The sequence below is a fragment of the Rhodnius prolixus genome, unplaced genomic scaffold (assembly GCF_049639745.1).
Source record: "Rhodnius prolixus isolate KJV_2025 unplaced genomic scaffold, Rpr scaffold_7, whole genome shotgun sequence".
Lineage (NCBI taxonomy): Eukaryota > Metazoa > Arthropoda > Insecta > Hemiptera > Reduviidae > Rhodnius > Rhodnius prolixus.
Genome location: NW_027411582.1, coordinates 28,683,252 through 28,702,017, shown reverse-complemented (window position 1 = coordinate 28,702,017; position 18,766 = coordinate 28,683,252). Strand labels below are relative to the sequence as shown.

Sequence of the window (18,766 nt, the reverse complement as noted above, 5' to 3'; positions counted from 1 at the left end):
TCGCTCTAATTAAAAAATATAACTTCAAAAAATATGGAAAAAATGGGAAATATTGGCCAAAATTAGCAGCTAATAACAGTATTCTTGCTCTCATTGCCGATATCTAAAGCAGAGTTAGAATATACATATTAGGTCGCTCTAATAAAGAAATATAACTTCAAAAACGATGGAAAAAATGGGAAATATTGGCCAAAATTAGCAGCTAATAACAGTATTCTTGCTCTCATTGCCGATATCTAAAGCAGAGTTAGAATATACATATTAGGTCGCTCTAATAAAGAAATATAACTTCAAAAACGATGGAAAAAATGGGAAATATTGGCCAAAATTAGCAGCTAATAACAGTATTCTTGCTCTCATTGCCGATATCTAAAGCAGAGCTAGAATATACATATTAGGTCGCTCTAATAAAGAAATATAACTTCAAAAACGATGGAAAAAATGGGAAATATTGGCCAAAATTAGCAGCTAATAACAGTATTCTTGCTCTCATTGCCGATATCTAAAGCAGAGTTAGAATATACATATTAGGTCGCTCTAATAAAGAAATATAACTTCAAAAACGATGGAAAAAATGGGAAATATTGGCCAAAATTAGCAGCTAATAACAGTATTCTTGCTCTCATTGCCGATATCTAAAGCAGAGCTAGAATATACATATTAGGTTGCTCTAATTAAAAAATATAACTTCAAAAAATATGGAAAAAATGAGAAATATTCGCTAAAATTAGCAGCTAATAACAGTATTCTTGCTCTCATTGCCGATATCTAAAGCAGAGCTAAAATATACATATTAGGTCGCTCTAATAAAGAAATATAACTTCAAAAACGATGAAAAAAATGGGAAATATTGGCCAAAATTAGCAGCTAATAACAGTATTCTTGCTCTCATTGCCGATATCTAAAGCAGAGCTAGAATATACATATTAGGTCGCTCTAATTAAAAAATATAACCAAAAACGAAGGAAAAATGGGAAATATTTGCTAGAATGACCAGCAAATAACTGTATTTTGCCACTAAACCCTAATATCTATGAAAGAGCTCAATTATACAGAATTTTTCGACAGAATTTAGCAACAGAACTTAAAATAAGAGTAAAAAATTAGGAAATTACCTGGGAATTTCAAAAAAATACTCTTTTACGGAGTAAAAGTATTATGAGCTTTTACCTCTGATACCAGTGGCAGATTTAGAATGTACAAATTGATTTTTGGAAATTTTATTACAATTGATATTTAAGTAATTTTACTCGATTAAATTTTAATTTTTATAATTTATCAAATGAAGCAGACCCTCATGCAAATAAACCCATGTGAAAAATGAAGTGGTTCTTTTCACTGAACAAAAAATATTTTATTAAAAAAAATAGTCAGAGCAAGAAAATTACATTTTTGTTTGATAATTTATAATTGAAAAAAAAAAATGGAAACAATTTAAGGAAGTAAGGATGAGACATTAACCTACCGGATATAAATAATTGTGTTGTTTGAAGAAAAATAAAGAGGACAATCAAAACAAAGACAAACAAAAGAAATTAGGTCACTACAGAGAAAAGAAACAAGCGTGCCTTGGGGCTATGAAAATGTTCTGAACTGAACAATATAAGGAAATTAGATTTTCTGTAGAAGAAATTAAAAACAAAAGAAAATCTATTTTATCTTAAGCTGGGGATTTCTACCTTGTGTGTAAGTTCATGTTCATGCATGTATAACTTCTTGTGCGGAATTAACGCAATAACATTTTGTTAACTTAATGCAGCATCATTATCGCTGTGGCACAGTTGGGCAAAAGGTAGTTTGATCTACTAATCAATAGGAATTACATTAATTGTAATGGTAGATAAATTGCTTGTGTAGATAAATAAAAGGGAGTTCGCAGTGAAATCCATACTTACCACAATACACTGTGTAAAATAGTTTGTTTATTTTCAATATAAAATAAAATAATGTGTACTACAAAAATGACAGTATATGTTAATTAAGGGATTAATTACAAGTTAATAATAAGAATACTTTTAATGAGAAATTTGAGCTTGATGTTTTTTGATAATTACAGTTTATATTTGGTGGTATAAATGATAATGCTACTCTCTCAATATCGTCTTCTACATTTAATATATAATTTTTATTGTATGCATTTCTAAAATTTGGCGGCAAGTGTCGCGGCACAGTGGTTGAGAATCACTACGACAGAGTTGTCTAGGACAGGTGTCGGCAACCCGCGGCTCACGAGCCGCATGCGGCTCTTTTATCGAAATTATGTGGCTTTTCAGCTTGCCCAAAATATCGTATATTGTATATTTTAATTTTATTGAAACGAATGAAATTTCCATTTATTAAAGATATTTTTTCAAAAATAATTTTAAATGTGATAGGTTAGAAATTGAATAGAATTATACAATATGAAAATAAAGTACTTGATTTATATTGTAAGACTGCCGCCTTTTCATTCGTTAAGTTATTATTTATTTGTTTATTTACTTTGCAATATGTGAAAATAAATATATCAAACATTTAAATCTTATTGAATACCATAAAATAACAATTTGCGAATACAAATGATCTACAGAATTTTTTTACACTATCATCCTTGCGGCTCTTGGTAAGATTTATTAAAATTATTTAAGAAGAAATGGCTCTCTACTTGAAATAGGTTGCCGATCCCTGGTCTAGGACATAACATAAATTGTTGAACTAACATTAATTTGCTTTTTTTTCAACTAAAATTTTTAGAAATAGATGACAAGGGTTTCCATACCAAGCTTCCTCGAACTTAAATGCTACTTAACATGCAACCAAATTCCTTCATTAGCTTAAAATAAACTGGTATTAATTAGTTGGCTATTAATCATATTCGCAAATCATTATAATAAAACGAACAAGAAATATCTCTTCGCTTACCTACACTTATTTCTACAATTGACAGATTTATATTAAAACTTAAGTAATAAATAGAATTATATTTGAAACTAAAGACAAAACTATAACTTTTCAATCTTGAAATAATGAATCAATGGTTGCAATTATATTATCATGAAAGGGGATCATATATTGATGATTTAATGAAAGTGTTTACTAACTCTTGAAGTGAAAACCAATCAAATTTAATTTAGGGCTACTGATAAACTTTTTTTAATGGTTTCTCTTTTATGTTACATGGTACCCATTTAAACTTCTGTTTGCTTTACAAAAGTATTACCCTTTCTCATAAAAGAATTAAGGCAAACAAAATTTTAATTTAGTTGTTGGTGCTTTTAATTTATGTAAAATGCACTTACGCTTTTTTTTTTTTATCATTCACTCTTTTATTAACTGTAATTAAAATATCTTCACAGATTTTTATTAAAAGGATTTTTAACTAAATTTCATCGTGAAAGATTAATCTGTTAAAAGCTTCTTAACTGAGATACTGGTTGAAATCTTTATAACATGAAAGCACAATAACTAAGAGGAATGCGCGAATTATAAAATGCTTTTAGATAAATTATATTTAAATTCTTTATTTACTTAATGATTTAAAATATTTGCAAATTTAAAGCAATTTAAGCCAGCAAAAAAATAAAACACTTTTCAAATTAAATTTAATTTAAATACTCGTATTTCATTAAAACCGTTGAAAGATTCAAATTATTAAAATATTATTTTGAATAGTCCTGTTTACAACGAAAGGAATAATCAGAACTATTCAATTTAGTTTTAGTTTTCTCTTCCAGAAAAGAGTTTGTATAATTTTTGCTTTTTTAATGAAAGAGATGTCATAGACATCAATATTTGTTGCTACAGGCACCTCCGGAATCTTTACACAGCCTTCTGGAGAACGTTCCCTTAAAATGATAATGCTACTCTCTTATCGTCTTCTACATTTAATATATAATTTTTATTGTATACATTTCTAAAATGTGGCGGCAAGTGGTTGAGAATCACTAGGACAGAGTTGTCTAGGACATAAAATATTGAACTAACATTAATTTGCTTTCTTTTCAACTAAAATTTTTAGAAATAGATGACAAGGGTTTCCATACCAAGCTTATCATTCACTCTTTTATTAACTGTAATTAAAATATCTTCACAGATTTTTATTAAAAGGATTTTTAACTAAATTTCATCGTGAAAGATTAATCTGTTAAAAGCTTCTTAACTGAGATACTGGTTGAAATCTTTATAACATGAAAGCACAATAACTAAGAGGAATGCGCGAATTATAAAATGCTTTTAGATAAATTATATTTAAATTCTTTATTTACTTAATGATTTAAAATATTTGCAAATTTAAAGCAATTTAAGCCAGCAAAAAAATAAAACACTTTTCAAATTAAATTTAATTTAAATACTCGTATTTCATTAAAACCGTTGAAAGATTCAAATTATTAAAATATTATTTTGAATAGTCCTGTTTACAACGAAAGGAATAATCAGAACTATTCAATTTAGTTTTAGTTTTCTCTTCCAGAAAAGAGTTTGTATAATTTTTGCTTTTTTAATGAAAGAGTTGTCATAGACATCAATATTTGTTGCTACAGGCACCTCCGGAATCTTTACACAGCCTTCTGGAGAACGTTCCCTTAAAATGATAATGCTACTCTCTTATCGTCTTCTACATTTAATATATAATTTTTATTGTATACATTTCTAAAATGTGGCGGCAAGTGGTTGAGAATCACTAGGACAGAGTTGTCTAGGACATAAAATATTGAACTAACATTAATTTGCTTTCTTTTCAACTAAAATTTTTAGAAATAGATGACAAGGGTTTCCATACCAAGCTTATCATTCACTCTTTTATTAACTGTAATTAAAATATCTCCACAGATTTTTAATAACCGAAGTATTAAGCTGTAGTAAAAAGCTCCTAGTAGAAAAAAATCTAAGAATAGGTACTTCGGACCCGAGAATTCACCAATCATCTAATACTATTTGTTTATATTGTCCATAACATGAATAAGTTTACTAATTAACGGACCATTTTGGTTATCTCATAAGTTATTAAAAAATAATAATAATGTCTCAGAAGTACAAATAATTACCGGTCAAGCGATTTCCTTATATTTCTCAATTTAAGGGGCTTAATCTCCCGTAAATGTTATATATATTATATATAAATTACAGGACCATTTATGAAACAAGAAAAGAAAAGAATTATTTTAGGAAATTCCCTTTCTTTTAGAAGTGTTGTAAATTGTTTTCTTGAGAACATGTGTTAAATCAAAGTTCTGGTTCTTTAAATAAATAATCAGTTTCATAAATTGAAAGAGAATGGTTACATGCTGGTTTTGAGAAACAATAACTACTCAAAAATCAATAGATTAAAGTAAAACTTCTGCTTTTTGGGACCAAAACATTAATTGCCTTAACTAAACCTCAAATTTGAACTTTCTCCTTTGTGAGTTAGACTGAAAATACATACAAAAAGATCGCTCTTTTGTTTTTGTTTAAATAATCTGCCGAAAACATATTCAAGATGTTAAATAATATATTCTACCGTACTCCATAAATTCAATTTTCTGAGATAAATTATCCAAATTATCTTTAAACAAAGTTAAGAGAAACAATTAGATATCTGTGGGAATAAAATCTATTCAGTACTCACTGTTCTGAGATTTTTACTACAAATTCGGAATTTTATTTTTAGCAACACTTCCGGAAAAAAAAACTTCCGGCTTCAACGATCCGCAAAATAATTCCGGTGGAAATTCAACAAGATTACAATATTTTTATCTAGTTATAGAAGTTAACGAGACTATTTTTGCTATCGTCGGAGGTAAGTTTATACTTCCATATTCATTTCCATCAAATTAAGTTAAAAGCCTCTTCCTCTAAGATAAGAAATTGAGGAATAAACAAATTGTACCTTTTTACATAAACATATTCTATTATGAAATATGAGCGTGAATTACAGCCATTCCATCTTCATTTAACTTTATTAGATTTGTAAAGTTTACTAATGAAACTGTATTAGCCTTAAAAATAGTTTTCAAGTTAAATAATAAAGTTTAACTCTGAAATTTCAATTATTAGACATGCACTTTATTTATAGCACTCTAGAAAGTTTGTTAGAAAGTTATCTTTGAAATGCACACTTCAAAAGCAACCAACTACTTCACATAGTTATGGAACCCTTTAGCCCTTTCCACTTCACTCTTTTTACTTGTCTACCAGCCTTTCTTAATTACTTAGTAAATAAGTATAATGGGAAATTATTGGTTCTATTATTTTTTGTAAACATTTTCGTTTTTTTTTATTCTAAAGTTTTTATTTAAATATTCACAAATATAACTTTTTTTATTTTTTATTTTGACAAGATAGCATAAAAGCATAGTAGTTAGTTATGATGACCCAATCATTAGGTGGCTTAAACTCAACTTTAGGCTCCAATACTGAGCTTGCTCAAAATGTTTTTCGAAATAAAGAATGTTGTCTTTCTTAATCTTTAATAGCTAACCACCCATATTTCATATTTCATCATAAAAATGCAGATTTTTAAGCAAATCGTCTGGAATTAAACGTAGACTGAGCGTTCAAATTGATAGCCCTAAAAAAAAATAGGGATTACTTTGTTTTACTTAATTCTCTGCTAAAGACTACCCATTAACTTCATTGCCTACCCAACGCTATTCATATTTATTATATATCGTATTTGTATATGATATAAACTGTTAATAATCTTTGCCTTCTCTTTTATTAATTCATTTTACGATTTATCCATAAGCAGTCAGTTTTGTTTTGAAATCATTTTACTTGATACGTTTTTGATTTAATTAATCAACATTATGCAGCCCCAATAATCTCTTTTCGGAGAGAAAAAAAAAACATTTTTGGTAACCTAAACTCTTTTATTTTCCTTTTATTCTAATCATTCTGTCGCCCCCTTCCTGATAGGAATGAGTTTTAACTGCAAGTTTGTGCAGATGAGGTTATCTGATGGGATCAGATGGTGTGGATGAACTTTAAGCACTTATAAGATATTCTCAGGAATTACTTTAGAAAAAAAAAGAAAAAAAAGTGCCCTAATACTCCGGATCCTGTACATAAATACACAAATAAAAAAAACCCAATGCATTTTAAATGCAGCTCTAATATGATTTTCCTGTATAGAATATGTTGGTTTGGTAGCAGTATTACTATTTGCTCCATTATTGATCTAGACCGATATTAATTTCTGGAGTTAAATTGATTTACGGTTGGCTAAGTAGAGATATAATGGTGTTAGTTTATGGAGAAACTTCTATTGCTTCTAAAATATCATCTTTGTTCGAAACAAAAGTATGTTAGAAGTAAAAATATAAAACATAGATTTGTTGCAAATTAATTTAGTTTTCAAAACAATTGGAACAAAACATAACAACATTATAAACATTCATTATTAAATTACATTAACTAAACTAATATTGTTTCAAATATATATATTCTATTACAGAAAGCAAATATTTGCTGAACTAATAGAAATAATTAGGAAAAAGTTGTTATAAATACAAACCTACTAATTAAATGAAACTTTTACTAGAATTTAAAACAGTAAAATTGAAACGGGAAAAAATTATATAATTTTATTTTGAACGCTCAGTTTTCTAGGAACATAATATCTGAAAAAAACAAAACAGACACCAGTTTTAATTGCATTTCCAGATGATGGATTTGGACTCCAACACAGTCCTAGGCTCAAACTTTTAGCGAGAGAGAGCATAGAGCTCCATTTCACTCTTCACTACTAACATTTTATAAATATTTGTTTCGGGAAGTAATTTGAAGAATAACGAAATTTTTATGAAGCGGTATCTATTGAATCTAGGCATGATTAAGGAATGAGAGTGTCCTGAACTTATTGAGAAAATCCTAAAACATTCGTTTTGAATATTCATGGAAGGTATTCTAAAAATTTACTCCTCATTGTTCCAGAAATTATGGTCATTAAGAAGTGCATTGAGAATAACCTGAGTAGAGAATTCTTAAAGTTAAGGAAGCTCACATCTTTTCGGATTTTCTGGCTTACTAGTGGAACAGGCAGCATCCAAAACTACTTCACCCCTTGACTGGTAAATCACTGATACATCTTTTCCAATAATAATAAGTGGGTGCAAGCATGCCAGCAAATATTAGCACTTAGAAAAATTAAGTTGTCAACTATCCTACTAGGAATAGGGAAGCTACTCCATTCTCGAGTCCAGAAACTTTCCTAAGCGGTACCGTAGGAACTTCTCCTATGGCTCGGCTCAAGGAGAAAGCATTAATTCTGAGGAATAATATCTGGAGTTAAGCACGATAAGACCATAACAAGGAAGGTCTTAAGCTACAGTAGTCTGGTGACTAGGCTATCTTACAGTTCATGGTAAGTTTAGGAAGAACCTCCATATTGTAGGGGTTGTTATAATCTAAAGCATCTGTGCGGATTATGCCAGGAAAAGCAGAAAAAAATCCTAAAATCTGAGTTGCAACCGAAAAGTAAGAACATGAAATGTAAATCTTGCTTCTCTTAAGGATTCGGATGTCAAGTATTTCCTGTGTTTTAATTCGCAAGTAATAAATCAATACAATGCTTTCTTTCACAGCAATAACATAGACTAATTTAAAATATCGAGCCCTTAAAATGTCATGAAAACATTTGTTTCCATGTATTTCTCCTCTTTTTTTTCATTTTCAAACGAATCACATCCATTACTTATTCAGGATGTGAATACTTCAAACTGTCACATTTATTTCCTCAGAATGTTTCCCACTCATCCAGAACATTCTCATAACTTTTGCTGCGTAAACATAACTTTCCAGCAATCAGAATAAAAATATATACATATTTATGCGAGCACATCATGAATTTTTCATCATACCCTAATAAATTTTCAAATAAATAAAATAATCGTTTAATACAATAATAATAAAAGCTGATTCACAAACTCTTTTCACTCATTACCTCACTATCATTGTCCTAACAACTTCTGTTAATTAGATATTCCCCATTTCTAAATAACTGTTCTGCTCTGTTTATTGTTCGACTTAGTGATCGCGCGTCATAGTCGCCCAAGTCGAACAGAACGATTTTCTTATATTTCCTCTACTATTACAACTACAATCATCAAACTTCTCAAAATTCTGGAGACAGTTAAAGTCTATAATTGTGCCAAAATTCAATGAATTCTCTATAAAAGAAATCGAGATATTTGGGATACAAAGTTTTTAGGCAAAATGAAAGGTTTCATAAGTGTATCTTGATGTATATCTCGTATTTCCTTTACGTTTACACCTACAAGGAGGATTTCAAATATATAATAATGATATGTCCACGTTATGTGGTAGAAAGGAAACCAATGTTTGACGACTTATACAGGTATCTAGATGCACCATTTCGGTACGAAGACATAATATTCTCCACCAAAATCTATGTGCTTAAATCTGTAGCAGAGCTAGCAAAGAAATATGAACGTATTTAAAAGTTATAGCCGATTAGAATGAATGAAAGAAAATGATTAGAGAAGGATTACGTGATTTTAATTTCGGTTAAGCTATAAGGATGGCAGGAATATTGAGTACTGATCCATCCATTAGTTGTAGTTTATGTAAATAGTTGTACATATATAGTAGAGGGATGAATGTGTGAAGCGAATGTATTTATAAGTAAGAATGGATATTGAGTGATATTCTAGTGATAAGCACCTAGACGATGCTGGCTGTATGGCGAAAGCCAATGCCAAAAAAATATATAGTAATAATACTTAGTAAAAATAAAATAAATATCATAGGAAATCAGACTCACCTCGCTTACTAGAAGGATCTACAGGCGGCGTTGATAAGTGAAGTCTCAAATAAGAAGAAATTCTAGCGTGTATAGTACTGAGCACAAAGACTGGAAAGGCAAATTGGGCGACTGAGATGGACAGCGTGTAAGCGCCTTGAGCGGCCCGTGACGGCCATCTTTCTATACAGGCTTCGTAAACAATTAATCCGCCCAGGCGTACGATTTCCACTTCTTGATATATGAGCAATGGTACCATTGATAGAAACGACAGACACCAAATTAGGGCTATGGTTGTTGCGACGCTACATCTAGCGTTTCGGCAGACTTCTCCTCGTGGTGTTTGTACTATGGTGAAATATCTGAAAAAAAAAAATAATCAAATCTTAAGAAAAACAAATGATAAGAAGATTAATTAGGTTCTATTGTTCAGTGATTAATGTCACTTGTACCAGATGTTAGGTAACACCTTACCCGTACAAGGGCCTAGCATCTTGCCTATCAATCATCTTAATGAGAAGACCAACTCTAGCCATAATAATCTGATCTGAAACGGTGTTAGAACGGAATCGTTGTGTTTTCTGATGACCAAATTATTAGAAAAACTAAGCAGTTAGTCATCCATAGACATATCGGAAAGCAAATTTTGAAAATCTTTAAGATGAGTTATATAAATTATCAGGCAAACAAAGTTTTAAATGTTTTGTTAAAATTCTAAAGTTTCTTATAGAATAGCGGCAAACTATTGTCGTTAGTTAATTGGCTAAAACTTTCTCTCCAAAACTCTATAGAAGTTTGTTTCTCTTACTTCTATGTGAAAATTAGACAGGGAGATATTTTATAAGGTTCATCCAATTAAAATGCGAAAGAAAAATGTTCATTGTTTCTGCATTGTTATGCCAGACTCTTGTTTACTGAATATTATAGTACATTAGATCATAAACAACTTTAATATGGCATTAAAAACTAAGTAAAATAATGTCTATTTTTTCAGGAAAACTATTCATCTGCACTAGTGCTGCCTTGATTGTGGGCAGATAGCTTACTACAAAAGTGAATCTGGTTTATAGGGAAACCAGTAATTCCTCTAGACAATCAACTCTTCATTACTGGCATTGCATTTCATTTTACTGGATCGTTTTTACTCTCTGAATTAATTATTTCTGAAATGAAGGTGACCTTAAAACCAAGGTAACTGTTGTAAAATCCATTGGTGCAAACACACTGAACGCAGTTGCATCAAAAGGGTGTATTGTTTCATTTAAAAGCTCATCAATATATTCAGCTGACCAGTTTAACAACTGAGTATTAGTGGAAAATCAATTTGTTACCTAAAATCATAATTAAATGGAGCCTAATTAAAATTATTCCACTATATATGGCGGAAATATATAATCGTTCTTTAATGATCAGTTTAAACATACAAAATTATCTCAAATTTAATAAAAAATTAAAATGTAGTTATGGCTGAGTGAAATTTTATTCATTAATTGTTTGCTCATAAAGGCAGCCTTATATTTCAAAGTAATGAATGCTTTATTCATAAATTCATCTTAAATTGAATCCTACAGTTAAAAAAAATACCAAAAGTATTTTTTATCTCCTTCCCTTTTAATTTTAATTTCTCTTAATAATGGACTAAATTCATCAAACGTTTCTTAGATGTGTACCCATTTTACTTGTATTTTGTACTTTCCTCAGGTTATGAAAAGATTAATAGGAGGTCGCGATTAAGGTAGTGATTTGATTCTGCTCAGAGCAGGTTCATAAATGTGTAAAATTGATAAGAACCTGGTACTAGCTTCATGGAAGGCGTGTATTTCTTTCCTCAGATTTTAGTACTTCTAATTTGTTGGTAGTTTTACCAACAAATAGAAAACTTTCAGCTGAAAGAAGCTTATTTACCAAACCATAAACTGAATGCATTCGACATGTTTCCCAGAAGCTGTCGATGTTTACGTTTCATCAAACCAATGGATTTTATTTCGACAAAATCTAAAAAAATAAAAATCATGCATTTGATCGAGGCCATGCTACTGAAACCGTTCCTTGAAAAGTAAGATTTGCGATAGAATGAGCAGTGAGTATTTTTGAGATTATCATTAATATTGTGCTTTTCCCTAACAGTAGTCAATTACATCCGTTAAAAATTTACCCGCTCTAGGTGTGTATTCAGTTTTGGATTAAAAAACCTCCTTCTGGTATAACCAAACAAAATGGTTCACCTTTAAGAAAACCAGCAAGGATGTAGAACTCATCAGGTTCAATGTAACCAGTAATCGAAGATTTAAATTTTGAACTTCAACCTCATATGGTGCAATCTAATAATTTTTCTCCCCATTAGAAAGATTGCCTTTTTAAAAATCGATCAAACAGATTTTGGTAAGCCCTTGGAGCAAAAAATAAGAACCTTTAAAAAAGAAAAAGGTAGGTCAACATCTGAGGCTGAGGATCCCTTCTAAACAGGAGAATATATTCTTCGGATCTACTTAACATTCTATTCATCACTCTCCAACCCAACTTTTAGCCATAATCACAATATAGTGTTACAGCTAAGCTGTTTATCTGCCACAAAGGGGCTAATCTGCAAATAAATCCTGAAACACACAGCCTGAATTTATGCACCAACCCAATAAAAACATTCTAGGTAAACTAATCAATTAGAACTGGAACAAAATGCAGAAATAACAGTTCTTATCCAAAGATTTTGAATTATTATTAACAAATAATGTATTTAAATGGATCTTTTAATACCATCCCAGTATTTAAGTCAGTATTTTACACAGGAATTAACTTTATAAATTTATAAATAGAGTCTTGTTTAAGTTTGAAAACTTGAAAGTGTTTATTTTGGCTAAAAGCTGTGATACTGAAAGAAGTTCTCAGGAATTTACTTTCTTGAACATGAAATGCAATCACTAGCAGGTAAATTGTTAAGATAAAAGTAACAAATTCTAAGTTAAACTTTTTGGCTTTGACATGCCTTATAATATTTACTGTTATTTATTAAATAAATTATGGTTTCCATTATTAATGGTTATTAAGAGAGGCTATATAAGGTGTTAATAATACAGATTATAATGAATGTATTTTCTTTTCATTTCAATCCTTTTATTTTCCTAAGTGAGTAACGTTTCTGGTACAAATATACGTAACTAGAAATAATGGTCCTTAAACAGGGAAAGCTGGATGAAGTTATTAAAGTTAAGAGTATCACAGAGAGGGTGGACGCTGAGAAAAGGAAGCTTAATTGCTTAGTGAGAAAGCTAAAGCTTAAATTATTAATTTTAAAGAAAAAGTTTGTCTAATAAAAATTCAAAGATGTACTAAATTATCAAAGTCCCTTTATAAAAATTATTAGTAAATAATGAAAATTGTCAATATGAGTTAACTCTTAAATATTCAATTTTAGATTCCCTTCAAAAAAGATTAGTGCCTACGAGATATCTGACAAACGTGTGCCCTAAATCTGTTATTATTGATTCATGGAACAGATCTGGTTCCCAACTCAGGATCTCCATTGCCCTAATTTTATATTAATCGGACATAAGTCCGATAAGAATGTTTTGTAAAGTTTTTGTCCTTTTACTAAAAACTTTAACAACACAACTAATGACTGTCACTAGTTAATTTAATTTATGTGGGTTTGATAAATAATAAAACTCGTTAAACTTATAAGTAGACTGATTTATTAACACATTAACATTACTAACATTAACATTTACTAGCAACTAACGCTATTCATTACAGTTAACATTTACAACAGTCACAATAGTTTACTGTTACTTACTCACTACGTAACGCCACAGAATGTTCCACGACTGACCACTGGTCCGCACTGCACTGAATTGCACTAGTCTCAGGTGCACTAACAAAGCTCTACTCACTAACTGACTAACCGCCCAACTGGCTAACTCTGAAGCACTCCGCAACACTGACTGTTCCTTCCAAAGTGTCTCTCTAAAAACCTCCAGCTGTGTCTGCCTCCCTTTAACTGCGACTGCCCCACTCCAACTCCGTCTGTCTCACTCTTAACGCCATCTGTCTCACTCCCACCTGCCACTCACTGGCTGGGGAAAACATATACTGCCACCACCCCAACAGGGGTCGCTCCCTTAGCTTGCTTTTACACAGGGGTGGACCGTTACAGGCCACTAAACTAAACTAAACAGGTCACTAAACTCCTAAAACAATCTAGCCCTTTCTTCTCCGGCTCAGGTAAAGACCGGCCTTTTGTTTACACAGTGGTGGGCCGTTATAGACTTTGGTCGCTCAACCCCTAGAACAATCTAGGCCTTTCTTTTCTCCACAGGTCAACTTCGTTACAGTTTATACTAATTATTGTGCATGATTCCCTAGGAATGGCTGTCCAAGATTTATTTCATTATCCTCTACGTTAGGACTACCTTGTTGCAATGGTAGTCCCCAAAGCAAGAGATCAGGGTTGTTTAAAACTTTTAGAGTTTTGTAGCTAGTCGAGAAAATGGCTTATCTCTTTACCAAGAAAAGATGTCGCCCACTTAAGAAAGTCAGTATCTTATTCTATCCGACGAAGTCAACTAATTATTGGAATATACAAATACAAAAATTTGTATGATACTGCGCCCACGCTTGGATTAAATGTTTATTTAAATTTAAACTTGAAAATAAACAACTTTCGTTGAAGGGAAATATGAAGCGTATTTCAAGTTTTTATAATTTCACCTCAGGGAGTTATTTTTACATTTCCTACCACAGGGGTATTTATGTTCCTCATTATGATAAACTTCGGGTTTATAAAACAACATGATCATGAAATAAATCTTAGAATCTAAGCGGAACTTAGTTGAGTACATAAGTTGGGATAATGAGGATCGCCTTCGTTGGATTGTGGGTTGAAGCCTTCAACTTTTGAATAATAATGAATACATAGAATTTCCACTTTACCAACTTGCAATTAATATAATCAACTAAGGAGCTTTAAAAGCGAAGGAGACTTATTTTTGTTTTATTTTTTATTAATTTAAGAAAAGTAGGAGCGTCCTATATTTGATGTACTCGTAATGCGATATAAGCTTTTGATGAAAATTACTTCAAATTAACTCAGATATTGCAGTCTTTAAAATCTCCTAGAATTGGTTGTTATAAACGACCCGTTTAAGCACTTCTTCAACCACGAACATGGCTTTTTACTTTCTATTTTTTTTCAGTTTTCATTATCTTTCAATTAGAAGATTCAGCTCAGATATAGTTCCAAAATTTAATTAACTAATATGTTTACATTAAATGTGAGCTTGAAAAACTTCAATATTCCTTTGGTTTATGCATTATTAATTAAAGCTAATGCAAATGCATGAAGCAGTGTAGAATATTCAACACAGAGTTAGCCGGGACAAGCTGATGTAATGAAACTGATGCCTTTGTGTGAGTGTATATGGTTGTCGTTACTTAGTGATGGCTCACTTAAAGTGTTCTGTTCAGAAGATTCAAGCTTCTAGATAAAATAAAAACAAAGATTACTGAATTTACCTCAGTTTATTGCACTTAATAGTTAGTTCACCATATTGGATGGAACAAAAATAAACTGAATAATAAACTTCAAAATCCCAGGCATAGAAATCCCACTTTCATATGCTATTAATTTTAGTTATAATTTGCCAGCTTAGCTGATTTAAGTGATGCAACGCTCCTGTTTTGTTGCTCATGTGCATGAACATCTTATTGCAGCCACCTCGATCTTACAAAAGATTACTCGTTTTTCATTATTTCTGCAGCATGATCAGCTTACTTTGTGCAAAGATTCTGTTTTGTATGAAGATAGTTTTATTTTAATCAATTTGATATTGCGTCTCTGTTGCAAGAAGATGAATAGACATATTTCTTTTATATAATCGTTTATTTTAAGAAAAATATTATTTTGTTTTATTGTTCTGGTCACTAAACTTGTTAGGAAAACAAATCTACAGTTTTATTAGGGAAATAAATGTTTTGTTTTATTAATTTTGTTTGCAGAACTTGTTCGACTTTAGTTTAATTAGGAAAGTTTTTATTATTATTTCTTCCTATTTTATTTATTTACAGCATGCACAATATATATCTCGCCAATAATAGTAATAATAGTGTCACAATTGGGCGCTGATTTCTCTAGGATTCTGCGCCACAATAAGAGAGTTGAGTTGAGTGGAGCCAGTCTGTGCTGAAATTCTCTAGCTAGGAATCCAGCGGCTAATACTTTTGTAGGTCGTGCGGTAGTACGTTGGTTAAAGTGGAGGATTGTAAAGAAGTGTGGGTTTAGAAAAGAGTTGCGCAATGGGATTGGAATTGGAACACAAGGTTATTGTAGTAATTCAGGAAGCCAGAATGGATTTTCTTCTGTAAAGAACGGGTCTTTGTGAAGAGTTGAATTGTAGAGACAGTAAAGAGCGTTAAAAATAAGGCGAAGAACTTCAAATTGGATTAGTTTGTTGGGTGATTGGATGAATTTGAGCAGCCTCACAGTTCGGCTCCATAAATTAGTAAAGTTAATCTTATTTATAGTTCTGCATCTATAGTTCTAGTTTTTTGTACATAAATTTAATGAGTTATTTTTAAGGCGCGTTATTATCTTGCTCTTTTATATAAACGAATAAAATTTATTTAATATTTAATATCTTTTTACAGTTGTGTATTGTAGCTGATGCGATCAAGATTCCCTGCGTTTAAACTAAATTAAGTGCAAAATATAATCGAAATCAGCTTGAAATTCGTTGAAGACTACAAATGAAGCAAGAGAGGGAGGACTGTCCTAGATTCGAGGAGAAGACTGATTATGAAATCGAACAGGGTATCTGTTGAATATTAAATAGATGTACCTCTACAAAGAGAAAATATCTAATCTCTACGAATCGACTGTGTTAACTGAACCAAGCATTCCTGTGCCGTTAGTATATATACATATTCAAAATATGGAGATGTATTGGAAAGGAGCATATTATCTTAAATGTTCAATTATCTTGAAGATTAACATAAATTTAGGCAAGGGATCATGAATTATTTATTTGGAGAGTTAACAGTGACATATTAAACTCTCTCTCACTTTATTTTTAGGGATTGCGAACAGTTGATGCTTTGGGAAGAAACACAAACTTATACTTAATGATTTGCTCTGACTCGTCGCTAGCAATAACTCATTATTCAGTTAAGTAAAAATTCCATCTGAAAGAAAATAAACCCTCTCTTTCCATTATCTTAAAGCAAATTGCTAAAGAAGTCTTGAAAATATACCGGAATGTCTATTCTGTTCTTGTCAGCGAACATCTATCTGTAGTATGTCGTTGAAATTTGTGTAATTGAAAGAGTTAACTGTCTCAGTACCTTTAAAACACATTTGCGATGGATAGTCGACTGTAACTTAATTTCAAAGAAAGTCTAAATCCCAGAACAGAATACATATTAAGGAACTAAATTTCAAATTAGATGTGTAACTTAGATTGCTTCCATAATATCACATTTAAATTAATTGAAAAGGATGAATAAATTAAGTATTAACAAAAGTAGGTTTCAATTTTAGAGAGAAACAATTATAAGTGATCAGTTTAGTGCTAAGTTTTGCAAAACAAGTTTACAAACAACGAAGTTCTAAATCACAGTTTACTTGCTATTAATATTGCTTTATACGGAGGTATGGTTGGAACAAGCAGATAAGTAGTTAGCTTTACCGATTCAGTTGGCTAAATGCGAGCCACAGATAGACTACAGTTATTAGTTTGAAATTATATTACTTAAAACATCACGCCCATTAATTTAAATGGCATTAAGTTGGCAGCAAGAGGTTTATCTGATTGTATGTGAGAAGTGGTATAGTTAATGATAATCTTCACACAATAAAACAACTGAAACACAAAATAAACTTATCAAGCGAAAGACAAATGAAATAAAGTAAGCTGGAAGATCGATTAAGTGGTGAGATCGTAATGCGAGGCTTGAGCAAAATCCAACAAAAGAGGTGCAGTGTGTCCACATAGATCAGTTGCGCCCCAATAGAAGATTAAATTACAGTAGTGCTTGTGTAAATCATGAACCCAGATTGAAAATGCAGCTGTTCTACAAAGGACCTTGTATTTGATTTCAAAAGTTCGGAATTTTTCTTGATAATAAAATATATCCCTTGAGAAGAAAATTAATTCAGACCCATTTCGGTTAACCATTTTTACACAGAAAAATTATGCAATTGCATAACTTGCAACTTTCAGAAAAAAGTTTTCTGTTCACGCCAAGTTTTTTTTAATTATTTTCTTAATTAACCAGACTAAGAAGTTTTCTAATTTTATTAATTATTTAATTTTTCTAAAGTGAAATTTCAATTTCTCGAGGAGCAAGATCCATCTTTACTGTTGCTTCAGAATAAATTTAAAATAATGAAATTAAATTCTTCTCAATGGGAATTTTAATAATGATAAGCCAGTAAATAATTTTATATTAACTCATTTCATTTTTTATGTAGCATTTTATTCATTGTTTCATCCGTGAATGCATTGTTTTCATAATATGGTAAATAGAAATCTGAAACATAAACCAAGAGAAAAGCAAGTAGAAATGTTAAAAGAGAACTCTGCTGTTTTATCCATTTTATCTTCATTTATTTTTTTTACAAAATTATTCACGTCGGTTTTTCCCTTCTAGTTATAAATTTTCCTTCAACTGTATTTAAATAACACCAAAAAGGAAATAATATTTATTACTTAATATTAAATATTTATACATGAGTAATTAATTAATATGAAAACCTTTTAATTAAATAATAATTGAATAAAGAGAAAAAAAATACTATCTTGATAAACATCTGTTTATCCATTATAAAATAATATTTGATATATTTTATTTTTTCTCAAAGAAAAAAATATTTTTAGCTACATGAAAAATTTATGTTTTAAATTTTACTTTTATCCATACTAGAGAATGAATATTTTTTTATATTTTTCGATATTTACCAGTCAACTAGAAAATAATTTACTATTCATTGGGAGATTTTTGCATCAGTGAAAAGTTAGCATGACTAGGTGACGATAATGCTACATTTTGATATGA

At 30.5% G+C, this 18,766-nt stretch overlaps 1 protein-coding gene across 1 annotated transcript in view; it reads right to left on the bottom strand.

Moving 5' to 3' along the window:
• LOC141447303 (neuropeptide Y receptor type 2-like) overlaps positions 1-18,766 on the bottom strand; it is a 159,024-nt gene that overhangs the window by 10,831 nt on the left and 129,427 nt on the right. The window contains exon 3 of the mRNA XM_074114730.1: positions 9,743-10,083. Within this exon, the coding sequence (XP_073970831.1) occupies positions 9,743-10,083 (341 nt within the window). The remainder of the gene's footprint in view (positions 1-9,742; positions 10,084-18,766) is intronic.